Genomic DNA, 19,895 nt, shown 5'->3' on the forward strand with positions numbered 1-19,895 from the left:
AAGATATATCCAGAATTAACCGTTAATACAAGTAGTCAGCCCAAACTCATTTTTTTTTACCAGGGCGTCACGAGATTAGTGTCCTCATAGTTAACAATATTTTCAGATGGAACACCTGCCAGTGCTATTTTGAAAGTACCAAACTAGGCAAAGTATCATTCCTGTCCACTTCAACGCGCTGTCTTTTGACATTTGAGCTGACACGTTTTTATAGATGGGTCTTGTTTCTTTTTACAAGTAGCCGGACATAGTGGTCTCCAGGTAACTTATTTTTGGACCTATTTTCTCCAGTTCACATTTATCAAGTTATGACTTTGCAGTCACTTTTACATCATTTATGTCCAGGAGATGTCCCCAGTCACTATAGATCATTATGACCTCTTTATCATTCATTTCTATTAAGTCTAATTGATAACACATTGGCCCCAATAATTTCAGCACATTTTCCTTTAAATTTATTCGAACTGGTTTTCATGAGGATGCCAAATCTTTTCTTTGCGTTTCAGAGCGACATTCCCTTCCGAACGGCCGTAAGTTCTCTCCCTAAATTGTCCGTAGTACAACTGCGATATTTTCTCGCTCCTGGGCTCCTTTCCCCAAATTCATATCTGTAGAAAAAATAAAAAACAAGTGTTTTGTAAAGTAACACCGGTAGCTGCCAACCTTCTGAATAGTCCATTTTTATAAACAATTGCATACATGTTATGAAAAAATTATAACTGTTTATAAAGTACAAATATAAAATCTGATATACTTAACGTATATACGTTATAAAGTTCTTAACTTCTGTTTGGACTGCCTGTCAACGGCGTTGTCGCAGTGGTAACACCGGTTCCCGTCAGATCACCGAAGTTAAGCGCTGTCGGGCCTGGCTAGCACTTGAGTGGGTCACCGCCCGGATCTGCCGATTGGTGTTGACAAGCGGGATACACTCAGCTCTTATGACACCAACTGAGGAGCTATTTGACCGAGAAGTAGCGACATTGGTAAAAAAAAAAAAAAAAAAAAACCAAACTGACAACGGCCGGGAGAGCAGTGTGCTGACCACATGCCCTTCAGCATATGGTGACGCTTAAGGTCTGGGCATGACACGGCTGCCGGTCGGTACCGTTGGGCCTTCACAGCCTATTCGGGCAGTATTTGTTTTGTTTTTGTGCTGTGGAAGTAGACAGTGACTTTTCAAATACGAAATTTTAACTGCTTCTTTGCAGCATGCTACAGTCAGTTGTTTCAGGTTTGGAAACTTAAAAAGAGGTGGTAGTTGTATACTTCGATATGTACTATCGATACTGTAACTACCAACACTACACTACTTCAAGTTTTAGCGCAGGAGAATTTTGAATTCAACAAGGTACTTCGTGTACGGTGGACGGTACTGAAGTGCATACGATGGATAGTCAGTCAGTTTTCATTATTACATTGAAAAAATAAAGTTACGTAATTAAATTTTTGTTTGTTTGAAGGAACACGTCTGCAGTCGTGGTGGTCATTGAAAGCCCTGCGTCTAATGGTAGAGCGCGTCAGTACATGAGTCAAAACATAGTGGAGCGCTTTGTCAAAACGCCGTCCCATTTCGTTGCGACACTACCAGCGGCGTGCTACAGCACTGGACAGAAGGCTTTCTGTGTACCACGACTGCAGACATGTACCTGCAAAAAAACAGAAAGCTATTAGATAAATTTATTTTTTCGAGATCATAATTAAAATTTTGTGTCTGATCTCGTAGACGGTAATTTTTCCCTAATAACTGAATACACAGATGGAATAAAACAGATAATCGCTAAAAAAAAAGTAAGAAGTACCCTCAGCCATGCAATGTATACCAGCGTACGGTGTGTGTATGTGGGTATGGAGAAGACAATACCAGTAAACTCCCAATTTTTTTAAAAGTCGAACACCCCTGTGTAAAATAACTTCAAACTGCTGATTAATTCCCAGAGAGTTAATGCTTTACGTATCAACGTTACGCGCGTAAAAGAGAAAAAGTTTTAAAAAAAGTTTAAAAATATGTTAGTAGCTTGTTGGAAGTGGCTAAGTGCTCTCGTTATGAAACGCTGGATGAGCACTGGATAATTAGCGCGTGCTGAGTTACGCTACGAGACATATACACAGTTTAATACGAGGGTTGGAACTTAAATCGGTATTAACTTTGTTGAGGGAGCCACGACTTCACCTTTGCTTGCCCGCTTCATCACTAAGTGAAATCCTCCAATGTATTTGGAAACCCGTAAAACTCTGATGGGGCCAAGTTGGGACTGTATGGAAGATGTTGGATAACAGTGATCCCAAGGCGTCGGATTGTTGCAGATGTCGCAGCACCAGTGTGTGGTCAGGTATTGTCATGCTGAAAGAGAGGATGCTCCATCTGCGGACGAACCTTTCGAATTCGAAGCTCGATTACAGCACGCTATATCTGACGCACCGGCATAGTTAGGTCATATCTATTGAACTGTGTCGTACAATGATATAAGCATGCTGGTACATTCAGTGGTAAATCTTGATACTGTCTGCAAAATGGGTTGCGAATGGAGGTAGTAGAAAAGTAGCGACAAATTGAAATGTTAATGCCTCATGCGGCAGTTTTTCTGCATAAATAGCCGGCCGAAGTGGCCGTGTGGTTAAAGGCGCTGCAGTCTGGAACCGCAAGACCGCTACGGTCGCAGGTTCGAATCCTGCCTCGGGCATGGATGTTTGTGATGTCCTTAGGTTAGTTAGGTTTAACTAGTTCTAAGTTCTAGGGGACTAATGACCTCAGCAGTTGAGTCCCATCGTGCTCAGAGCCATTTTTTTTCTGCATGGTGGTGGTGCTTAGTGTTTAACGTCCCGTCGACAACGAGGTCATTAGAGACGGAGCGCAAGCTCGGGTTAGGGAAGGATTGGGAAGGAAATCGGCCGTGCCCTTTCAAAGGAACCATCCCTGCATTTGCCTGAAACGATTTAGGGAAATCACGGAAAACCTAAATCAGGATGGCCGGAGACGGGATTGAACCGTCGTCCTCCCGAATGCGAGTCCAGTGTGCTAACCACTGCGCCACCTCGCTCGGTTTTTCTGCATGAATAACAAAAATGTAGTAAGCGATAAACTTTTTTCCATTGAAATGGGTAATTTGCGCGTGCTGAGTTACACGACGAGACATATACACAGTTTAATACGAGGGTTGGAACTTAAATACTGGCAACTTTCATTCACATCCGATATAAAAGAGTTACATGTTTGCACCTGTTACTGTCCTTCAAAGTAGTCACCGCGTTGTGTAGACCCCGTTACCAGCGATGTAGAAGGCATAGTATACAGTTAGCAGAGCCTGTTCTGTTGATGGTGCGAATGGAGCGGTCTACTACCTGTTGAATCTCTGGAACAGTTCTGAAGCGAATGCCACCGTCAGTGCACAGTATTACTATTCGTTTTTGGAGCATCACCTGCGACCAGCTTTGCAAAAGAAGCGGCGACACTTTCTGCGTAATCCACCCATCATTTTGCACGACAAAGCGCGGGCACATACAGCGCAAGCTGTGGCTCCTCTGTTCGCCCGATGAGAATGGGAAGTACTGTACCATCCACCATACTCCCCGGATTTAAGTCCTTGTGACTTTGATTTGATTCCGAACATGAAGGAACCACTTCGTAGCATTCGCTTCAGAACTGTTCCTGTGATTCGACAGGCAGTAGACCGCTCCATTCGCACCATCAACTGAACAGGCTCTGCTGACAGTCTATTACGCCTTCCACATCCCTGGCAATGGTTTCTACACAACGCTGGTGACTACTTTGAAGGACAGTAACAGGTGCAAACATGTAACTCTTTTGTATCGGTTGTGAATGAATAGTTGCCACTATTTAAGTTCCAACCTTCGCAGTATAATACTTGTCTTACAGTGTTGAACCTTTAACATAAGGTTATACCTCTTCATAAGTAGATTATGTCAGCATTTTAATTATTTTTAATTACGTCGGTATTTGTATGAAATATTGAAAATCAAATTTATTATAGCCTCAAAAGTCGTTAGATAACGCAATGTGCAGTTGTGTGCAGGTACCGTGGCCTGGAATATTGGCTTACAAGGGAACCTCCCCATCGCACCCCCCACAGATTTAGTTATAAATTGACACAATGGATAGGCCTTGAAAAACTGAACACAGATCAATCGAGAAAACAGGAAGAAGTTGTGTGGAACTATGAAAAAATAAGCAAAATATACAAACTGAGTAGTCCATGTGCAAGATAGGCAACATAAAGGAGGATGATAGCTGATGAGCGCCGTGGTCTCGTGGTTAGAGTGAACAACTGCCGACCGAAAGGTCCTTGGTTCGAGTCCTACCTCGAGTGAAAATTTTACTTTCTTTATTTTCGCAAAGTTACGATCTGTCTGTTCATTCATTGACGTCTCTGTTCACTGTAATAAGTTTAATGTCTGTGTTTTGCGACCGCACCGCAAAACCGTGCGATTAGTAGACGAAAGGACGTGCCTCTCCAATAGGAACAGAAAACATTTGATCGCAAGGTCATAGGTCAACCGATTCCTCCACGGGAAAACACGTCTGATATATTCTTTACGACACTGGTGACGGCATGTGCGTCACATGACAGGAATATGTTGTCGACCCACCTAACTTGCACACTTGGCGAATGGGTAAAAAGATTCTTCTACCTTGCCCGATTTAGGTTTTCTTGTGGATGTGATAATCACTCCAAAAAAAGTGATGAAAACATAAGAGTTTGTCACATAAACTGCATCAAATGAATGCAACAGTTTCAGAGTCGCACAGTTTTCCCTGTGCTCTGCCAAAACATATGTTTTTTTTACGTTTTCAAATGTTTCCGTGCGTAGACCGTCAAATTCTGTATATGTCCAAGCAAATCTGAACATGTCCTGGAATTTTGGAGAGCGAAGTTGATTATGTGTGAGTGCCTGAACTTTGATAATTATCTGAAAATAAAAAATTAAAATTTTCACCCGAGAGAAGATTTGAACCAACGACCTGTCGTTTCACAGCTGCTCACGCTAGCCACGGGACCACGGCGCTCGTAAGCTAACACCCTCCTCGATGTTGCCTACGTTGCGCATGGACTACTCAGTTTGTATATTTTGCTTATTTTTTTCATAGTTCCACACAAGTTCTTCCTGTTTTCTCGATTGATCTGTGTTCAGTTTTTCAAGGCCTATCCCTGTGCCAACTTATAACTAAATCTGAGGGGGGTGCGATGGGGAGGTTCCCTTGTTAGTATTTTAGATATCTTACAAGTATTTCTTCACCAGATCTTTGCTTCCATCGCCGTAATAAACCATAACAACACCATTATGCACTCTGCACATATCCAGCGCGGTAATCCAAAGGATTCATTTAAACATTTGACACTTTGGTGGAAGAAAGAGCTGTGTTCTCTAGGAGGTCTCAAGAGGGAAATTTGTGAAAGCCATACCAGCACTACGCTACTTGACTGAGCAAGAGTTCATTAGATTGTCAGCTGAGAAACTGAGAGCCTCAGGTGATACACCAATTGTTTTGTCGCCAAATATAAGCGTTATGTTGATTAGCACATTGCCGGCCGCTGTGGCCAAGTGATTCTAGGCGCTTCAGTCTGGAACCGCACGACCGCTCCGATCGCAGGTTCGAGTCCTGCCTCGGACATGGGTGTGTGAGATATCCTTACGTTAGTTAGGTTTAAGTAGTTCTAAGTTCTAGGGGACTGATGACCTCAGATGTCAAGTTCCATAGTGCTCAGAGCCATTTGAACCATCTTTGATTAGCACATTGCCGCGCGGGGTAGCCGCGCCGTCCTAGGCGCCTTGCTACAGTTCGCGCGGTTCCCCCCGTCGGAGGTTCGTGTCCTCCCTCGAGTATGGGTGTGTGCGTTGTCCTTAGCGTAAGTTAGTTTGATTAAGTGTTGTGTAAGCCGAGGGACCGATGACCTCAGCAGTTTTGTCCCATAGGAACTTACCACAAATTTCTAATTTCCATTGGCACATCTGTCCTGTCCGCGACAGGTGAACGACCCGTCGGAACCGCTGATCGACCCGGAGCACGGCTACGGCGGGCAGAGCCTGATCAACCTGATGCTGACGGGCCGAGCCGTCAGCAACGTCTGGGACGGAGACCGCCACATCGACGGCATGCTGCTCCGGGGAATCGAGCGCCAAAGCGAGGTCAGTCTCCTGCACGCATTCTTGATCATCCCTGTTCTTGTTAAACTCACTTAATTTTTAATTCTTCGCTGATAACGCGAGATCAATTAATTATTTGTTTATATTCTCCTACCAACAGAAAAAAAGATTGAATCTGAAATCTGATTTCTCGAAGGAACACACATCGCCACGAATGTTAAAAATTTTATGTTCCAGAACTCGATAATTTCAATAGAAGTACACTACTGGCCATTAAAATTGCTACACCGAGAAGGTCAGGTGGTACAGATGCGAAATTTAACCAGGAAGAAGATGCTGTGATATGCAAATGATTAGCTTTTCAGAGCATTCACACAAGGTTGGCGCCGGTGGCGACACCTACAACGTGCTGACATGAGGAAAGTTTCCGACCGATCTCTCATACACAAACAATACTTGACCGGCGTTGCCTGGTGAAACGTTGTTGTGATGCCTCGTGTATGGAGGTGAAATGCGTACCATCACCTTTCCGACTTTGATAAAGGTCGAATTGTAGCCTGTCGCGATTGCGGTTTATCGTATCGCGACAATGCTGCTCGCGTTGGTCGAGATCCAATGTCTGTTAGCAGAATATGGAATCGATGGGTTCGGGAGGGTAATACGGAACGCCGTGCTGGATCCCAACGGCCTCGTATCACTAGCAGTCGACATGACAGGCGTCTTATCTGCATGGCTGTAACGGATCGTGCAGCCACGTCTTTGATCCCTGAGTCAACAGATGGGGACGTTTGCAAGACAACAACCATCCGCAAGAAGAGTTCGGCGACGTCTGCAGCAGCATGGGCTATCAGCTCGGAGACCGTGGCTGCGTTTATTCTTGACGCTGCATCACAGACAGGAGCGCCTGCGATGGTGTACTCAACGACGAACCTGGGTGCACGAATGGCAAAACGTCATTTTTTCCGGATGAATCCAGGTTCTGTTTACAGCATCCTGATGGTCGCATTCGTGTTTGGCAACATCGCGGTGAGCGCACATTGAAAGCGTGTATTCGTCATCGCCATACTGGCGTATCACCGGCGTGATGGTATGGGGTGCCATTGGTTACACGTCTCGGTCACCTTTCGTTCGCATTGACGGCACTTTGAACAGTGGACGTTACATTTCAGATGTGTTACGACCCGTGGCTCTACCCTTCATTCGATCCCTGCGAAACCCTACATTTCAGCAGGATAATGCACGACCGTATGTTGCAGGTCCTGTACGGGCCTTTCTGGATACAGAAAATGTTCGACTGCTGCCCTGTCCAGCACATTCTCCAGATCTCTCACCAACTGAAAACGTCTGGTCAATGGTGGCTTAGCAACTGGCTCGTCACATTACGCCAGTCACTACCTTGATGAACTGTGGTATCGTGTTGAAGCTGCATGGGCAGCTGTACCTGTACACGCCATCCAAGCTCTGTTTGACTCAATGCCCAGGCGTATCAAGGCCGTTATTACGGCCAGAGGTGGTTGTTCTGGGTACTGATTTCTCAGGATCTATGCACCCAAATTGCGTGAAAATGTAATCACATGTCAGTTCTAGTATAATATATTCGTCCAATGACTACCCCTTTATTACCTGCATTTCTTCTTGGTGTAGCAATTTTAATGGCCAGTAGTGTACCATTGTCAAGTGACAATTGCAATCGTATAAAAAAATTTCGTTAGTATGGGAAACGTGTAAAAACATGCGTGTCAAAAGATTGGGAAAGCCAAGGAACATAATTGTCTCAGTCGTTAGCAAGCCATAAACATAACTTTCCTCTTTTTTGTAAAACCCACGGCAAGGAGGAAAACAAAACAGCACTTTGTTGTGTATACAATTTTTGTTATAATTATACAAGTAGAAGGAAGACGTATGGGAGAAAGAATTTGCTAATGGTTCGCATGCTCTTCTGTCGTAGTGAAACTGACTCCGAGAAAGAAAACGAAACCACACATTTTCACAAGACAGCCTATGTTCATCTGAATATTTTTTGGTGTATCGTGTAAAAAATTGAACTAAATCGATCAAGAATTTGTAATCCTCCAGTATTTAAAAATTTCCGGTACAAAATTGACTGAGAATTGAAACTGATAAATTTTGGACGTGAGCAGCGCTGCGCCGTGGCCCTGTGAAATCAATCTGAATAAACTGAAAAATTCTTACCTCATAATGGTGTCGCCGGATAACGCTGTCTATACAGGGTGAGTCACCTAACATTACCGCTGGATATATTTCGTAAACCACATCAAATACTGACGAATCGATTCCACAGACCGAACGTGAGGAGAGTGGCTAGTGTATTTGGTTAATACAAACCATAAAAAATGCACGGAAGTATGTTTTTTAACACAAACTTACGTTTTTTTAAATGGAACCCCGTTAGTTTTGTTAGCACATCTGAACATATAAACAAATACGTAATCAGTGCCGTTTGTTGCATTGTAAAATGTTAATTACATCCGGAGATATTGTAACCTAAAGTTGACGCTTGAGTACCACTCCTCCGCTGTTCGATCGTGTGTATCGGAGAGCACTTAATTACGTAGGGATCCAAAGGGAACGGTGATGAACCTTAGGTACAGAAGAGACTGCAACAGCACATTACGTCCACATGCTAACACCTTTTTATTGGTCTTTTTCACTGACGCACATGTACATTACCATGAGGGGTGAGGTACACGTACACACGTGGTTTCCGTTTTCAATTACGGAGTGGAATAGAGTGTATCCCGACATGTCAGGCCAATAGATGTTCAATGTGGTGGCCATCATTTGCTGCACACAATTGCAATCCCTGGCGTAATGAATGTCGTACACGCCGCAGTACATCTGGTGTAATGTCGCCGCAGGCTGCCACAATACGTTGTTTCATATCCTCTAGGGTTGTAGGCACATCACGGTAAACATTCTCCTTTAACGTACCCCACAGAAAGAAGTACAGAGGTGTAAGATCAGGAGAACGGACTGGCCAATTTATGCGTCCTCCACGTCCTATGAAACGCCCGTCGAACATCCTGTCAAGGGTCAGCCTAGTGTTAATTGTGGAATGTGCAGGTGCACCATCATGCTGATACCACATACGTCGACGCGTTTCCAGTGGGACATTTTCGAGCAACGTTGGCAGTTCATTCTGTAGAAACGCGATGTATATTGCAGCTGTTTGGGCCCCTGCAATGAAGTGAGGACCAATGAGGTGGTCGCCAATGATTCCGCACCATACATTTACAGTGCACGGTCGCTGTCGCTCTACATGTCTGAGCCAGCGAGGATTGTCCACGGACCAGTAATGCATGTTCCGTAGATTCAGTGCCCCGTGGTTTGTTAAACCCGCTTCATCGGTAAACAGGTAGAACTGCAACGCATTCTCTGTTAATGCCCATTGACAGAATTGCACTCGATGATTAAAGTCATCACCATGTAATTGCTGATGTAGCGACACATGAAACGGGTGAAAGCGGTGACGATGCAGTATGAGCATGACACTACTTTGACTCAGTCCACCGGCTCTCGCAATGTCCCGTGTCCTCATGTGTGGGTTCCTGGGCCGGCCGGAGTGGCCGAGCGGTTAAAGGCGCTACAGTCTGGGACCGCACGATCGCTACGGTCGCAGGTTCGAATCCTGCCTCGGGCATAGATGTGTGTGATGGCCTTAGGTTAGTTAGGTTTAAGTAGCTCTAAGTTCTAGGGGACTTATGACCACAGCAGTTGAGTCCCATAGTGCTCAGAGCCATTTGAACCATTTTTTTGGGTTCATGGCAACAGGAGCTAACATACCAACTGCATCCGCTTCTCCTGTGACGGGCCTATTACGGACCAGTTTGCGTGCTACGACCATACCTGTTGCATACAGTTGGCGGTAGATGTTTTGTAATGTGCGGCACGTTGGATGCTCTCTGTCCGGATACCGTTCTGCATACACCCTGCAGGCTTCAGCTGCATTTCGTCGAAACTCGCCATAGATGAGTATCATCTCAACCTTTTCAGAGTTCGAATACACCATGGTCACAGTTCCTACAACACTACACTATCACAGACCTCTGGTAACACGGTGTACTACAGTTGGTCTGCGTGTGGAGACGAATGCAGAATAACAATAGCAGCAAGCGCTACATGCGGACACTGCGACAGCTAGACCAAACCACAACAGTGCACCACAGCCACACTCGTAAACACGGTCGTCATCGTAAACATGTCCCTGTAGATGCTGCTCGCCGACCGTGGCCCGTGTTTGTTACAACACGCAACTGAACGTCGGAGGTTTCAAGCGTCAACTTTAGGTTACAATATCTCCGGGTGTAATTAACATTTTACAATGCAACAAACGGCGCTGATTACGTATTTGTTTATATGTTCAGATGTGCTAACAAAACTAACGTGGTTCCATTTAAAAAAACGTAGGTTTGTGTTAAAAAACATACTTCCGTGCATTTTTGTATGGTTTGTATTAAACAATTACACTAGCCCCTCTACTCACGTTCGGTCTGTGGAATCGGTTCGTCAGTATTTGATGTGGTTTACGAAATATATCCAGCGGTAACGTTAGGTGACTCACCCTGTATATCTGCTCCTAAATGTCACACCTTAGTGCAATGCTGGCCTGTCTACTACTAATGAACAACATTTTTCTGAGATTTGCATTATTTGAAAAAAAAAACTGACTTTGCTTGTTGACACAGCTGTATAGCTGGTCCTCTGATTATTAAACAACATATGACTATGACGTGGGAAAATTTGTAAAATATTTAAATTCAAGTAAATGAGTGGTATAAAAATTATGTTCTGAAAAACCTTATTATTTAAAACATTCTGCAAACCATTACATAAAAAAGTGAACATTACAAGTCTGACTTAATTAGTGCTGACAAATCACAAGAATCTATAACAGGGAGCTATTGCTACTGCTCCATAAGAACGGACTACTGCGACTGCTCCATAAGAATGAACTGTTGCGACTGCCCTGAAGGAGCGAGCGATTACTACTGCTGCCGAGACTGCTCTGACCTGCGATTCTATTGCAGCAGAGATGTTTTATATCGCAGGCAGAGCGTGAGCAATATATCGAAATTACATTTGCTCCAGCAGGGTAGTGAACAGTAAACCTCTTACATAATGAACCCCTTACAAACTTTCCCGAGATTTTTGCCGACATTTCCTCTCTACACATTCTACTAGCTGACAAGGAAAACTCCCCATCGCACACCCTTTAGATTTAGCGGTAACATGGCCCAGTGGGTAGCTCGTCAAAAACTGAACACAGGTCAAGAATGTAAACAGGAAGAATGTATACTGGACTGCGAAAAAAGAAGCAAAATCTAAACAGTGACCGGCCCAAGCTCAAGATGTGCAACGTCGAGCGTATTTGAATAACCACTGTATCGTAGTTATGTGGTCACGGGGTTGGGGTACGAATGGGGACATCCGTGTTCAAATCTTCTTCGTGTCCCCATACTTTTTTTCACAAAATTACGAACTGTGATTTCCAAGACTACAGAAGGAAAGCAGACACGTCAATCACGGGACGGAAAGTTCATAATTTCGTGAAAACGGAAAAAATGGGGTACGAGGGAGATTTCAACACAGATCTCCTCCTTCGCAATCCACCACACAACTACGACGCTGTGATTCTTGGGATTCGCTCGATGTTTCACATCTGCAACTTGGACTGTTCACTGCTTCTATTTTGCTTCTTTTTTTACTCTTCAGTACACCTTCTTCCTGTTTCAAGCTTGATCTGTGTTCAGTTTTGGACGGGCTCTGCACTGGGTCATTTTACCATTAAATGGGGAGTTTCCCTTGTGAGTACTCGGCACTGCCTGGATATGCCTGTATTCCAATCTTCTATGGTACATCCCCTTCCTGCCCCTCTCCCTCTCGATCTGCTCCCCCTCTCTTTGTCCATCTCGTCAACCACCATGCACTATCCATCTTCTACTGCACCTCTCTGTCCATCTGCTCCTCTCTTCTCCCTGTTCATCTCCTCCTCCCTCTCACACCGTCCATCTCTTCCCTCTCTCTCTCTCTGTCCATCTCCTCCTTTCCCTTCTCTCTGTTCACGTCCTCCTCTTCCCCTTCTGTCCTTTTCCCTCTCGCTCTCTCTCTGCACATCTCCTCGTCCGCTCTATATGAGTCCATCCTCTCCTCCCCCTCTCTCTTTGTCCATCTCCTCCTCTCCCCTTCTCTCTCCAAGTTATCACCCCCACCACAATAGGATATTGTTGATTCTTACCCCCACAGTGTTTCTTTACAGATAGTATCACTTACTATCCACTTGAAATCTATCCAGTCGTTTATGAGGAGATGTGGAACGTACATACAGGGTGTCCATACTTAAAGTTCCAGTTTGAAAACGCTGTAGAAAGATAACCACTGCTCAGAACGCTGTCAAATTTGAACAACATACCACTGACGAGGGGGGAACATCATGGGAAAAAAAACAACGAAAATTTTACGAATAGATTGCACTGTAAGCGTGTTAACGTAAATGTGGTCGGCTACAAATGACAAATGAATCACAATGGAGCAGCTATGGTTTGAGTTGCACATTATACCATCCATACTTTTCAGTGTGCATGACTGTACAAGTTCATATTCAACAGCTGTGACAGTGTTAGTTAGGAAAGCCCATCCACCATGCAAGGTCTTATACAGCGGATGGGAAAAATCTGTTTTTAATTGTTCTGGGGCCAACAACGGGATCAACAGCAAAATGAAATCGGATTCTAACCGTCGTGAGACTGGCGCAAGAAATGTTCAATATGCTGTCCACCGTTTTCTGCCATAAGTTGAAATCAAGGAACAGCACGTTCGATAACAGACAGGGATGTCTCGGGGACCACGTTCAGAATTCGTTGCGCAATGTGTGCCTTGAATTCAGCTACGTTCGTAAGTGGAGCTTACAACACATCTTTCAGATAACTCCACAGCCAGAAGGCACGCGGATTAAGATCAGATCATCTGGACGGCCGGGCTGTAGGGAAATGACGGCTGATAATTGGAAATTTGTGGTAAGTTCCTATGGGACCAAAATGCTGAGGTCATCGGTCCCTAGGCTTACACACTATTTAATCTAACTTTAATTTGCGCTAAGGACAACGCACACACCCATGCTCGAGGGAGGACTCGAACCTCCGACGGCGGGAGCCGCGCGAGCTGTCAAGGAGCTCAGACCGCCGGCTACCGCGGCCCTCAACATCTGGTAATTCTAGCATTTCCGAAATACGTGCGCAACAGCCTTCACAGACTGTACAATGTGCGAAGGAGTGCCATCTTGAATAATAATGATCCTACCCACATGTCCACGTTATTGAAGGGTTAGAATAACGTTGGTGCGCACAAGAAATAAGTTCTGCAGAAATTTTTACGAAGTCTCAGACGGTGTTCAGGAAAGATAGATTAGGCAGAATTGGTGGTGGAGTGTTTGTGTCTGTCAGTAGTGGTTTATCTTGTAGTGAAGTCGAAGTAGATACTCCGTGCGAATTGGTATGGGTGGAGGTTATACTTAACAGCCGAACTAAGTTAATAATTGGCTCCTTCTACCGAAAAAAATGGTTCAAATGGCTCTGAGCACTATGGGACTCAACTGCTGTGGTCATAAGTCCCCTAGAACTTAGAACTACTTAAACCTAACTAACCTAAGGACAGCACACAACACCCAGCCATCACGAGGCAGAGAAAATCCCTGACCCCGCCGGGAATCGAACCCGGGCGTGGGAAGCGAGAACGCTACCGCACGACCACGAGATGCGGGCCCTTCTACCGACCCCCAGACTCCGATGATATAGTTGCGGAACAGTTCAGAGAAAATTTGAGTCTCGTAACAAATAAATACCCCACTCATACGGTTATAGTTGGTGGGGACTTCAACCTTCCCTCGACATGTTGGCAAAAATACTTGTTCAAAACCGGTGGTAGGCAGAAAACATCTTCCGAGATTGTCCTAAATGCTTTCTCCGAAAATTATTTCGAGCAGTTAGTCCACGAACCCACGCGAATTGTAAACGGTTGCGAAAACACACTTGACCTCTTAGCCACAAACAATCCAGAGCTGATAGAGAGCATCATGACTGCTACAGGGATTAGTGATCACAAGGTCGTTGTAGCTAGGCTCAATACCGTTTCTTCCAAATCCACCAGAAACAAACGCAAAATAATTCTATTTAAAAAAGCGGATAAAGTGTCACTAGAAGCCTTCCTAAGAGACAATCTCCATTCCTTCCGAACTGACTATGCAAATGTAGACGAGATGTGGCTCAAATTGAAAGATATAGTAGCAACAGCAATTGAGAGATTCATACCTCTTGGTAAGAGATGGAACTGATCCCCCGTGGTACACAAAACAGGTCCGAACTCTGTTGCAGAGGCAACGGAAAAAGCATGCAAAGTTCAGAAGAACGCGAAATCCCGAAGATTGGCTAAAATTTACGGACGCGCGAAATTTGGCACGGACTTCAATGCGAGATGCCTTTAATAGGTTCTACAATGAAACATTGTCTCGAAATTTGGTAGAAAATCCGAAGAAATTCTGGTCGTATGTAAAGTACACAAGCGGCAAGACGTAGTCAATACCTTCGCTGCGCAGTGCCGATGGTACTGTTACCGACGACTGTGCCGCTAAAGTGGAGTTATTGAACACAGTTTTCCGAAATTCCTTCACCAGGGAAGATGAATGGAATATTCCAGAATTTGAAACACGAACAGCTGCTAGCATGAGTTTCTTAGAAGTAGATACCTTAGGGGTTGCGAAGCAATTCAAATCGCTTGATACGGGCAAGTCTTCAGGTCCAGATTGTATACCGATTAGGTTCCTTTCAGATTACGCTGATACAATAGCTCACTACTTAGCAATCATATACCACCGCTCGCTCACCGATAGATCTGTACCTACAGATTGGAAAATTGCGCAGGTCGCACCAGTGTTTAAGAAGTGTAGTAGGAGTAATCCATCGAACTACAGACCTATATCATTGACGTCGGTTTGCAGTAGGGTTTTGGAGCATATACTGTATTCAAACATTACGAATCACCTCGAAGGTAACGATCTATTGATACGTTATCAGCATGGTTTCAGAAAACATCGTTCTTGTGCACGAAGTAATGGCCGCTATCAACAGGGATTTCAGGTTGATTACGTATTTCTAGATTTCCGGAAAGCTTTTGACACCGTTCCTCACAAGCGACTTCTAATCAAGCTGCGGGCTTATTGGGATATCGTCTCAGTTGTGCGACTGGATTCGTGATTTCCTGTCAGGAAGGTCGCAGTTCGTAGTAATAGACGGCAAATCATCGAGTAAAACTGAAGTGATATCAGGTGTTCCCCAGGGAAGGGTCCTGGGACCTCTGCTGTTCATGATCTATCTAAATGACCTGGGTGACAATCTGAGCAGTTCTCTTAGGTTGTTCGCAGATGATGCTGTAATTTACCGTCTAGTAAGGTCATCCGAAGACCAGTATCAGTTGCAAAGCGATTTAGAAAAGATTGCTGTATGGTGTGGCAGGTGACAGTTGACGCTAAATAACGAAAAGTGTGAGGTGATCCACATGAGTTCCAAAAGAAATCCGTTCGATTACTGGATAAATAGTAGAATTCTCGAGGCTGTCAATTCAACTAAGTACCTGGGTGTTAAAATTACGAACAACTTCAGTTGGAAAGACCTCATAGATAATATTGTGGGGAAGGCGAGCCAAAGGTTGCGTTTCATTGGCAGGACACTTAGAAGATGCAACAAGTCCACTAAAGAGACAGCTTACACTACACTCGTTCGTCCTCTGTTAGAATATTGCTGCGTGGTGTGGGATCCTTACCAGGTGTGATTGGCGGAAGACATGGAAAGGGTACAAAAAAGGGCAGCTAGTTTTGTATTATCACGTAGTAGGGGGGAGAGTGTGGCAGATATGATACGCGAATTGGTATGGAAGTCATTACAGCAAAGACGTTTTTCGTCGCGGCGAGATCTATTTACGAAATTTCAGTCACCAACTTTCTCTTCCGAATGCGAAAATATTTTGTTGAGCCCAACCTACATAGGTAGGAATGATCATCAAAATAAAATAAGAGAAATCAGAGCTCGAACAAAAAGGTTTAGGTGTTCGTTTTTCCCGCGCGCTGTTCGGGAGTGGAATGGTAGAGAGATAGTATGATTGTGGTTCGACGAACCCTCTGCCAAGCACTTAAATGTGAATTGCAGAGTAGTCATGTAGATGTAGATGTAGACTCATAGGGTTTACCAGTGACGGTGCATAGAACAGGACCCGCAGGACTCATCTCACAGAAAAAATATAAACGATGCTGTCAACCCGCACCACAGAGTCACATTTGCAGAGTGAAGCGGTACTGTTCATGTGCGTGCAGATTTTCCGTTTCCTATATCTGCAGTTCTGCGTACTGACATATCCTTCGAGATGGAAAGCTGAAATACTAAACACCTTTTTCCAAAGCTGTTTCACAGAGGAAGACCGCACTGCAGTTCCTTCTCTAAATCCTCGCACGAACGAAAAAAATGGCTGACATCGAAATAAGAGTCCAAGGAATAGAAGATCAACTTAAATCACTCAACAGAGGAAAGTCCACTGGACCTGACGGGATACCAGTTCGATTCTACACAGAGTACGCGAAAGAACTTGCCCCCTTCTAACAGCCGTGTACCGCAAGTCTCTAGAGGAACGGAAGGTTCCAAATGATTGTAAAAGAGCACAGGTAGTCCCAGTTTTCAAGAAGGGTCGTCGAGCAGATGCACAAAACTATAGGCCTATATCTCTGACATCGATCTGTTGCAGAATTTTAGAACATGTTTTTTGCTCGCGCATCAGGAGATAGAGAAGATCCAAAGAAGTGCGGCGCGTTTCGTCACAGGGTTATTTGGTAAGCGTTACGGAAATGTTTAGCATACTCAAGTGGCAGACTGTGCAAGAGAGGCGCTCTGCATCGCGGTGTAGATTGCTGTCCAGGTTTCGAGAGGTTGCGTTTCTGGATGAGGTATCTAATATGTTGCTTCCCCCTACTTATACCTCCCGAGGAGATCACGAATGTAAAATTAGAGAGATTCGAGCGCGCACGGAGGCTTTCCGGCAGTCGTTCTTCCCGCGAACCATACGCGACTGGAACAGGAAAGGGAGGTAATGACAGTTGGACGTAAAGTGCCCTCCGCCACACACCGTTGGGTGGCTTGCGGAGTATAAATGTAGATGTAGATGGAAATGGGATTCGTCTTTTCACAGAAGGTTCTGTAGCAATTCATTGCTCGCTTCCATGCGAGCAAGAAATTCCAGAGCGAACGTTTGTATTGCTGGCAAGTCAGCTGGAAACAACAGCTAAACATGGGTGATTTTGCGAGTAGAGCAGTGTAGGCTGTTTCGTATGATTTTATGCACTGTGCTCGCAGGCATGTTCAACGTTCGCACATTCTCCGGCCATTGCATGCTAGCACACCACCGCTTGAACCGACCTGCAAAGCAGTGAAATTCTACGTCAGACGCAGATCAACTGCTTTCCTTCCTCTGACATAGTGCACTTCAAAACGACCTGTCTTTTCGGATGTTGCAATCAATTTCTCCAGACTTAGTCGTCATCGGACCAGTACCTTTCTGCATACCCTTGAATGGCGAACTTCTGCAGGTCTACTGTCGCGCAGTCGCCTTTCTTGTAAAATAGCTTTCCTGGCAGCGTGCTATCCTTCACGGAGGCATCGTGTTGGGCGTCTCGGAGGCAAACTAAGGAACAGCTGCGTGCCACATGTCTGTTAGTGTGCATATTTTGACGCTTACAGCGCCGTCTATTTGTCAAATTTTCATGAAATTATTTTTTGTTCCAAGACGTTTACTCCTTCGTCAATAACGCATTTTTCAAACTTGACATCATTCTGATACAGCGTTTTGAAACTGGAATTTTAAGTATGGACACTATGTACATATATGCATTAATAGATATATACATACATTCACTTTTATAGTATGGAGTTATATGTTGTATATATTAAAATATGCTTCCTATGTCCGTCTGAATGCTTATTAGACTATCGTGCGAAAATCTGAAGTAAATTACTGAAGAATTTTCAAGATTTTTGCTGACGAAGTTTGCCCTTTGATATTATACCGAGTACCCGGCGTTGCCCAGGCATGTATATATTCCAATCTGTCAGCCCGTTTCCTCCTTCCCCACCTCTCTGTCCATCTCCTCCTTCACCCCCTCCACCTCTGTACATTATCTCCATCCCCTCTTCTGCCCACCTCCTCCACCCCTACTCTCTTTCCATCTCCTCCTGTTCACTCTCTCTGTTCATCTCCTCCTACTCCTTTCTACATACAACTCCCTTTTCCCCCTCTGACCATTCCCTCCTCCCCCATTTTATTCCATCTTGTCCTCCCCCTTATTTGTCCATGTCTTTCTTCTCCTACTCTCTCTTGCCATTTCCTGCTCGCATTCTCTTTGTCCAGCTTCTCCTACTCCTCCGCCTCCTACATCTTCCTCCCCTGCCTCTGTTCATCTCCCCTTTCCTTTCGCTGTCAATTCCCCCTCCCCTCTCTCCGTCAATTTACTCCTCCCGCTATCTGTACCAATTTTCTCCTTCCCCTTCTTTGTTTGACCATCTTCCCCCCCCCCCCCCCCATCTCTCTCCACGTTATCATCCCAACGGGAGGCTGGTGGTTCTTACCCCAACAGTGTTTATTTCAAGATCGTAAATAATACGTGTGCTGAACTTGGTTGGAATCATTCCAGGGGCTTAGGATGAGCTGTTTACCAGTGACTTTACCTGTGTACGCACATGTAAGATATATTTCACACATATGTAACATATTTCACACTTTTTTGTACACATTGCAGCTGTATTCTAGCAAATTTCGCCCTGCAGTTTCAATTTTACGCAGCTCAATGTCTGTGACGTAACCTTTGAATTATGTGTCGTACAACGATATATTTTTGTAGGTAAAATCAGTGACATATGTGGATACTGTGTGCAAAATACGTTACGAATAGAGTAAGTAGCAAAGAAGTAATAGATTTAAACGTCATGCATCACGTGACAGTTTTTCACGCATTTTAGCGTTTATGACGTCGTATATCCTCAACTATATGTCGTACAATTACATATATTTCTAGGTACTGGCTGGTTATACTTAAAGTGCAGCTACTCACGAATGTCCACTGTGGACTGTAACTGTCGTATGGCAGCGAAACTTGGTAAATACTGTAATGCGTTAATGCAGAACCTGCTAACACCGGGGCCGGCCGGCGTGGCCGTGCGGTTCTAGGCGCTTCAGTCTGGAACCGCGTGACCGCTACGGTCGCAGGTTCGAATCCTGCCTCGGTCATGGATGTGTATGATGTCCTTAGGTTAGTTAGGTTTAAGTAGTTCTAACAAGGGAACCTCCCCATCGCAGCCCCCTCAGATTTAGTTGTATGTTGGCACAGTGGATAGGCCTTGAAAAACTGAACACACATCAGTCGAGAAAACAGGAAGAAGTTGTGTGGAACTATGAAAAAATGAGCAAAATATATAAACTGAGTTGTTCATGTGGAAGATAGGCAACATCAAGGATAATATAAGCACAGGAGCGTCGTGGTCCGGTGGTTAGCGTGAGCCTCTGCGGGACTAGAGGTCCTTGGTTCAAGTCTTCCCTCGAGTGAAAAGTTTAATTTTTTATTTTCAGTTTATGTGACAAACTATTATGTTTTCATCAGTTTTTTTGCGAGTGATTATCACATCCACAAGAAAACCTAAATCGGGCAAGGCAGAAGAATCTTTTTACCCATTCTCCAAGTGTAC

General features: G+C 44.5%; 1 protein-coding gene across 1 annotated transcript in view; it reads left to right on the forward strand.

Moving 5' to 3' along the window:
* LOC126199513 (ubiquitin carboxyl-terminal hydrolase MINDY-3 homolog) overlaps positions 1-19,895 on the forward strand; it is a 125,045-nt gene that overhangs the window by 80,427 nt on the left and 24,723 nt on the right. Inside the window, exon 5 of the mRNA XM_049936436.1 lies at positions 5,989-6,147. Coding sequence (XP_049792393.1) covers positions 5,989-6,147 — 159 coding nt within the window. The remainder of the gene's footprint in view (positions 1-5,988; positions 6,148-19,895) is intronic.

Source organism: Schistocerca nitens, chromosome 8, assembly GCF_023898315.1.
Source record: "Schistocerca nitens isolate TAMUIC-IGC-003100 chromosome 8, iqSchNite1.1, whole genome shotgun sequence".
Taxonomy (NCBI): Eukaryota; Metazoa; Arthropoda; class Insecta; order Orthoptera; family Acrididae; genus Schistocerca; species Schistocerca nitens.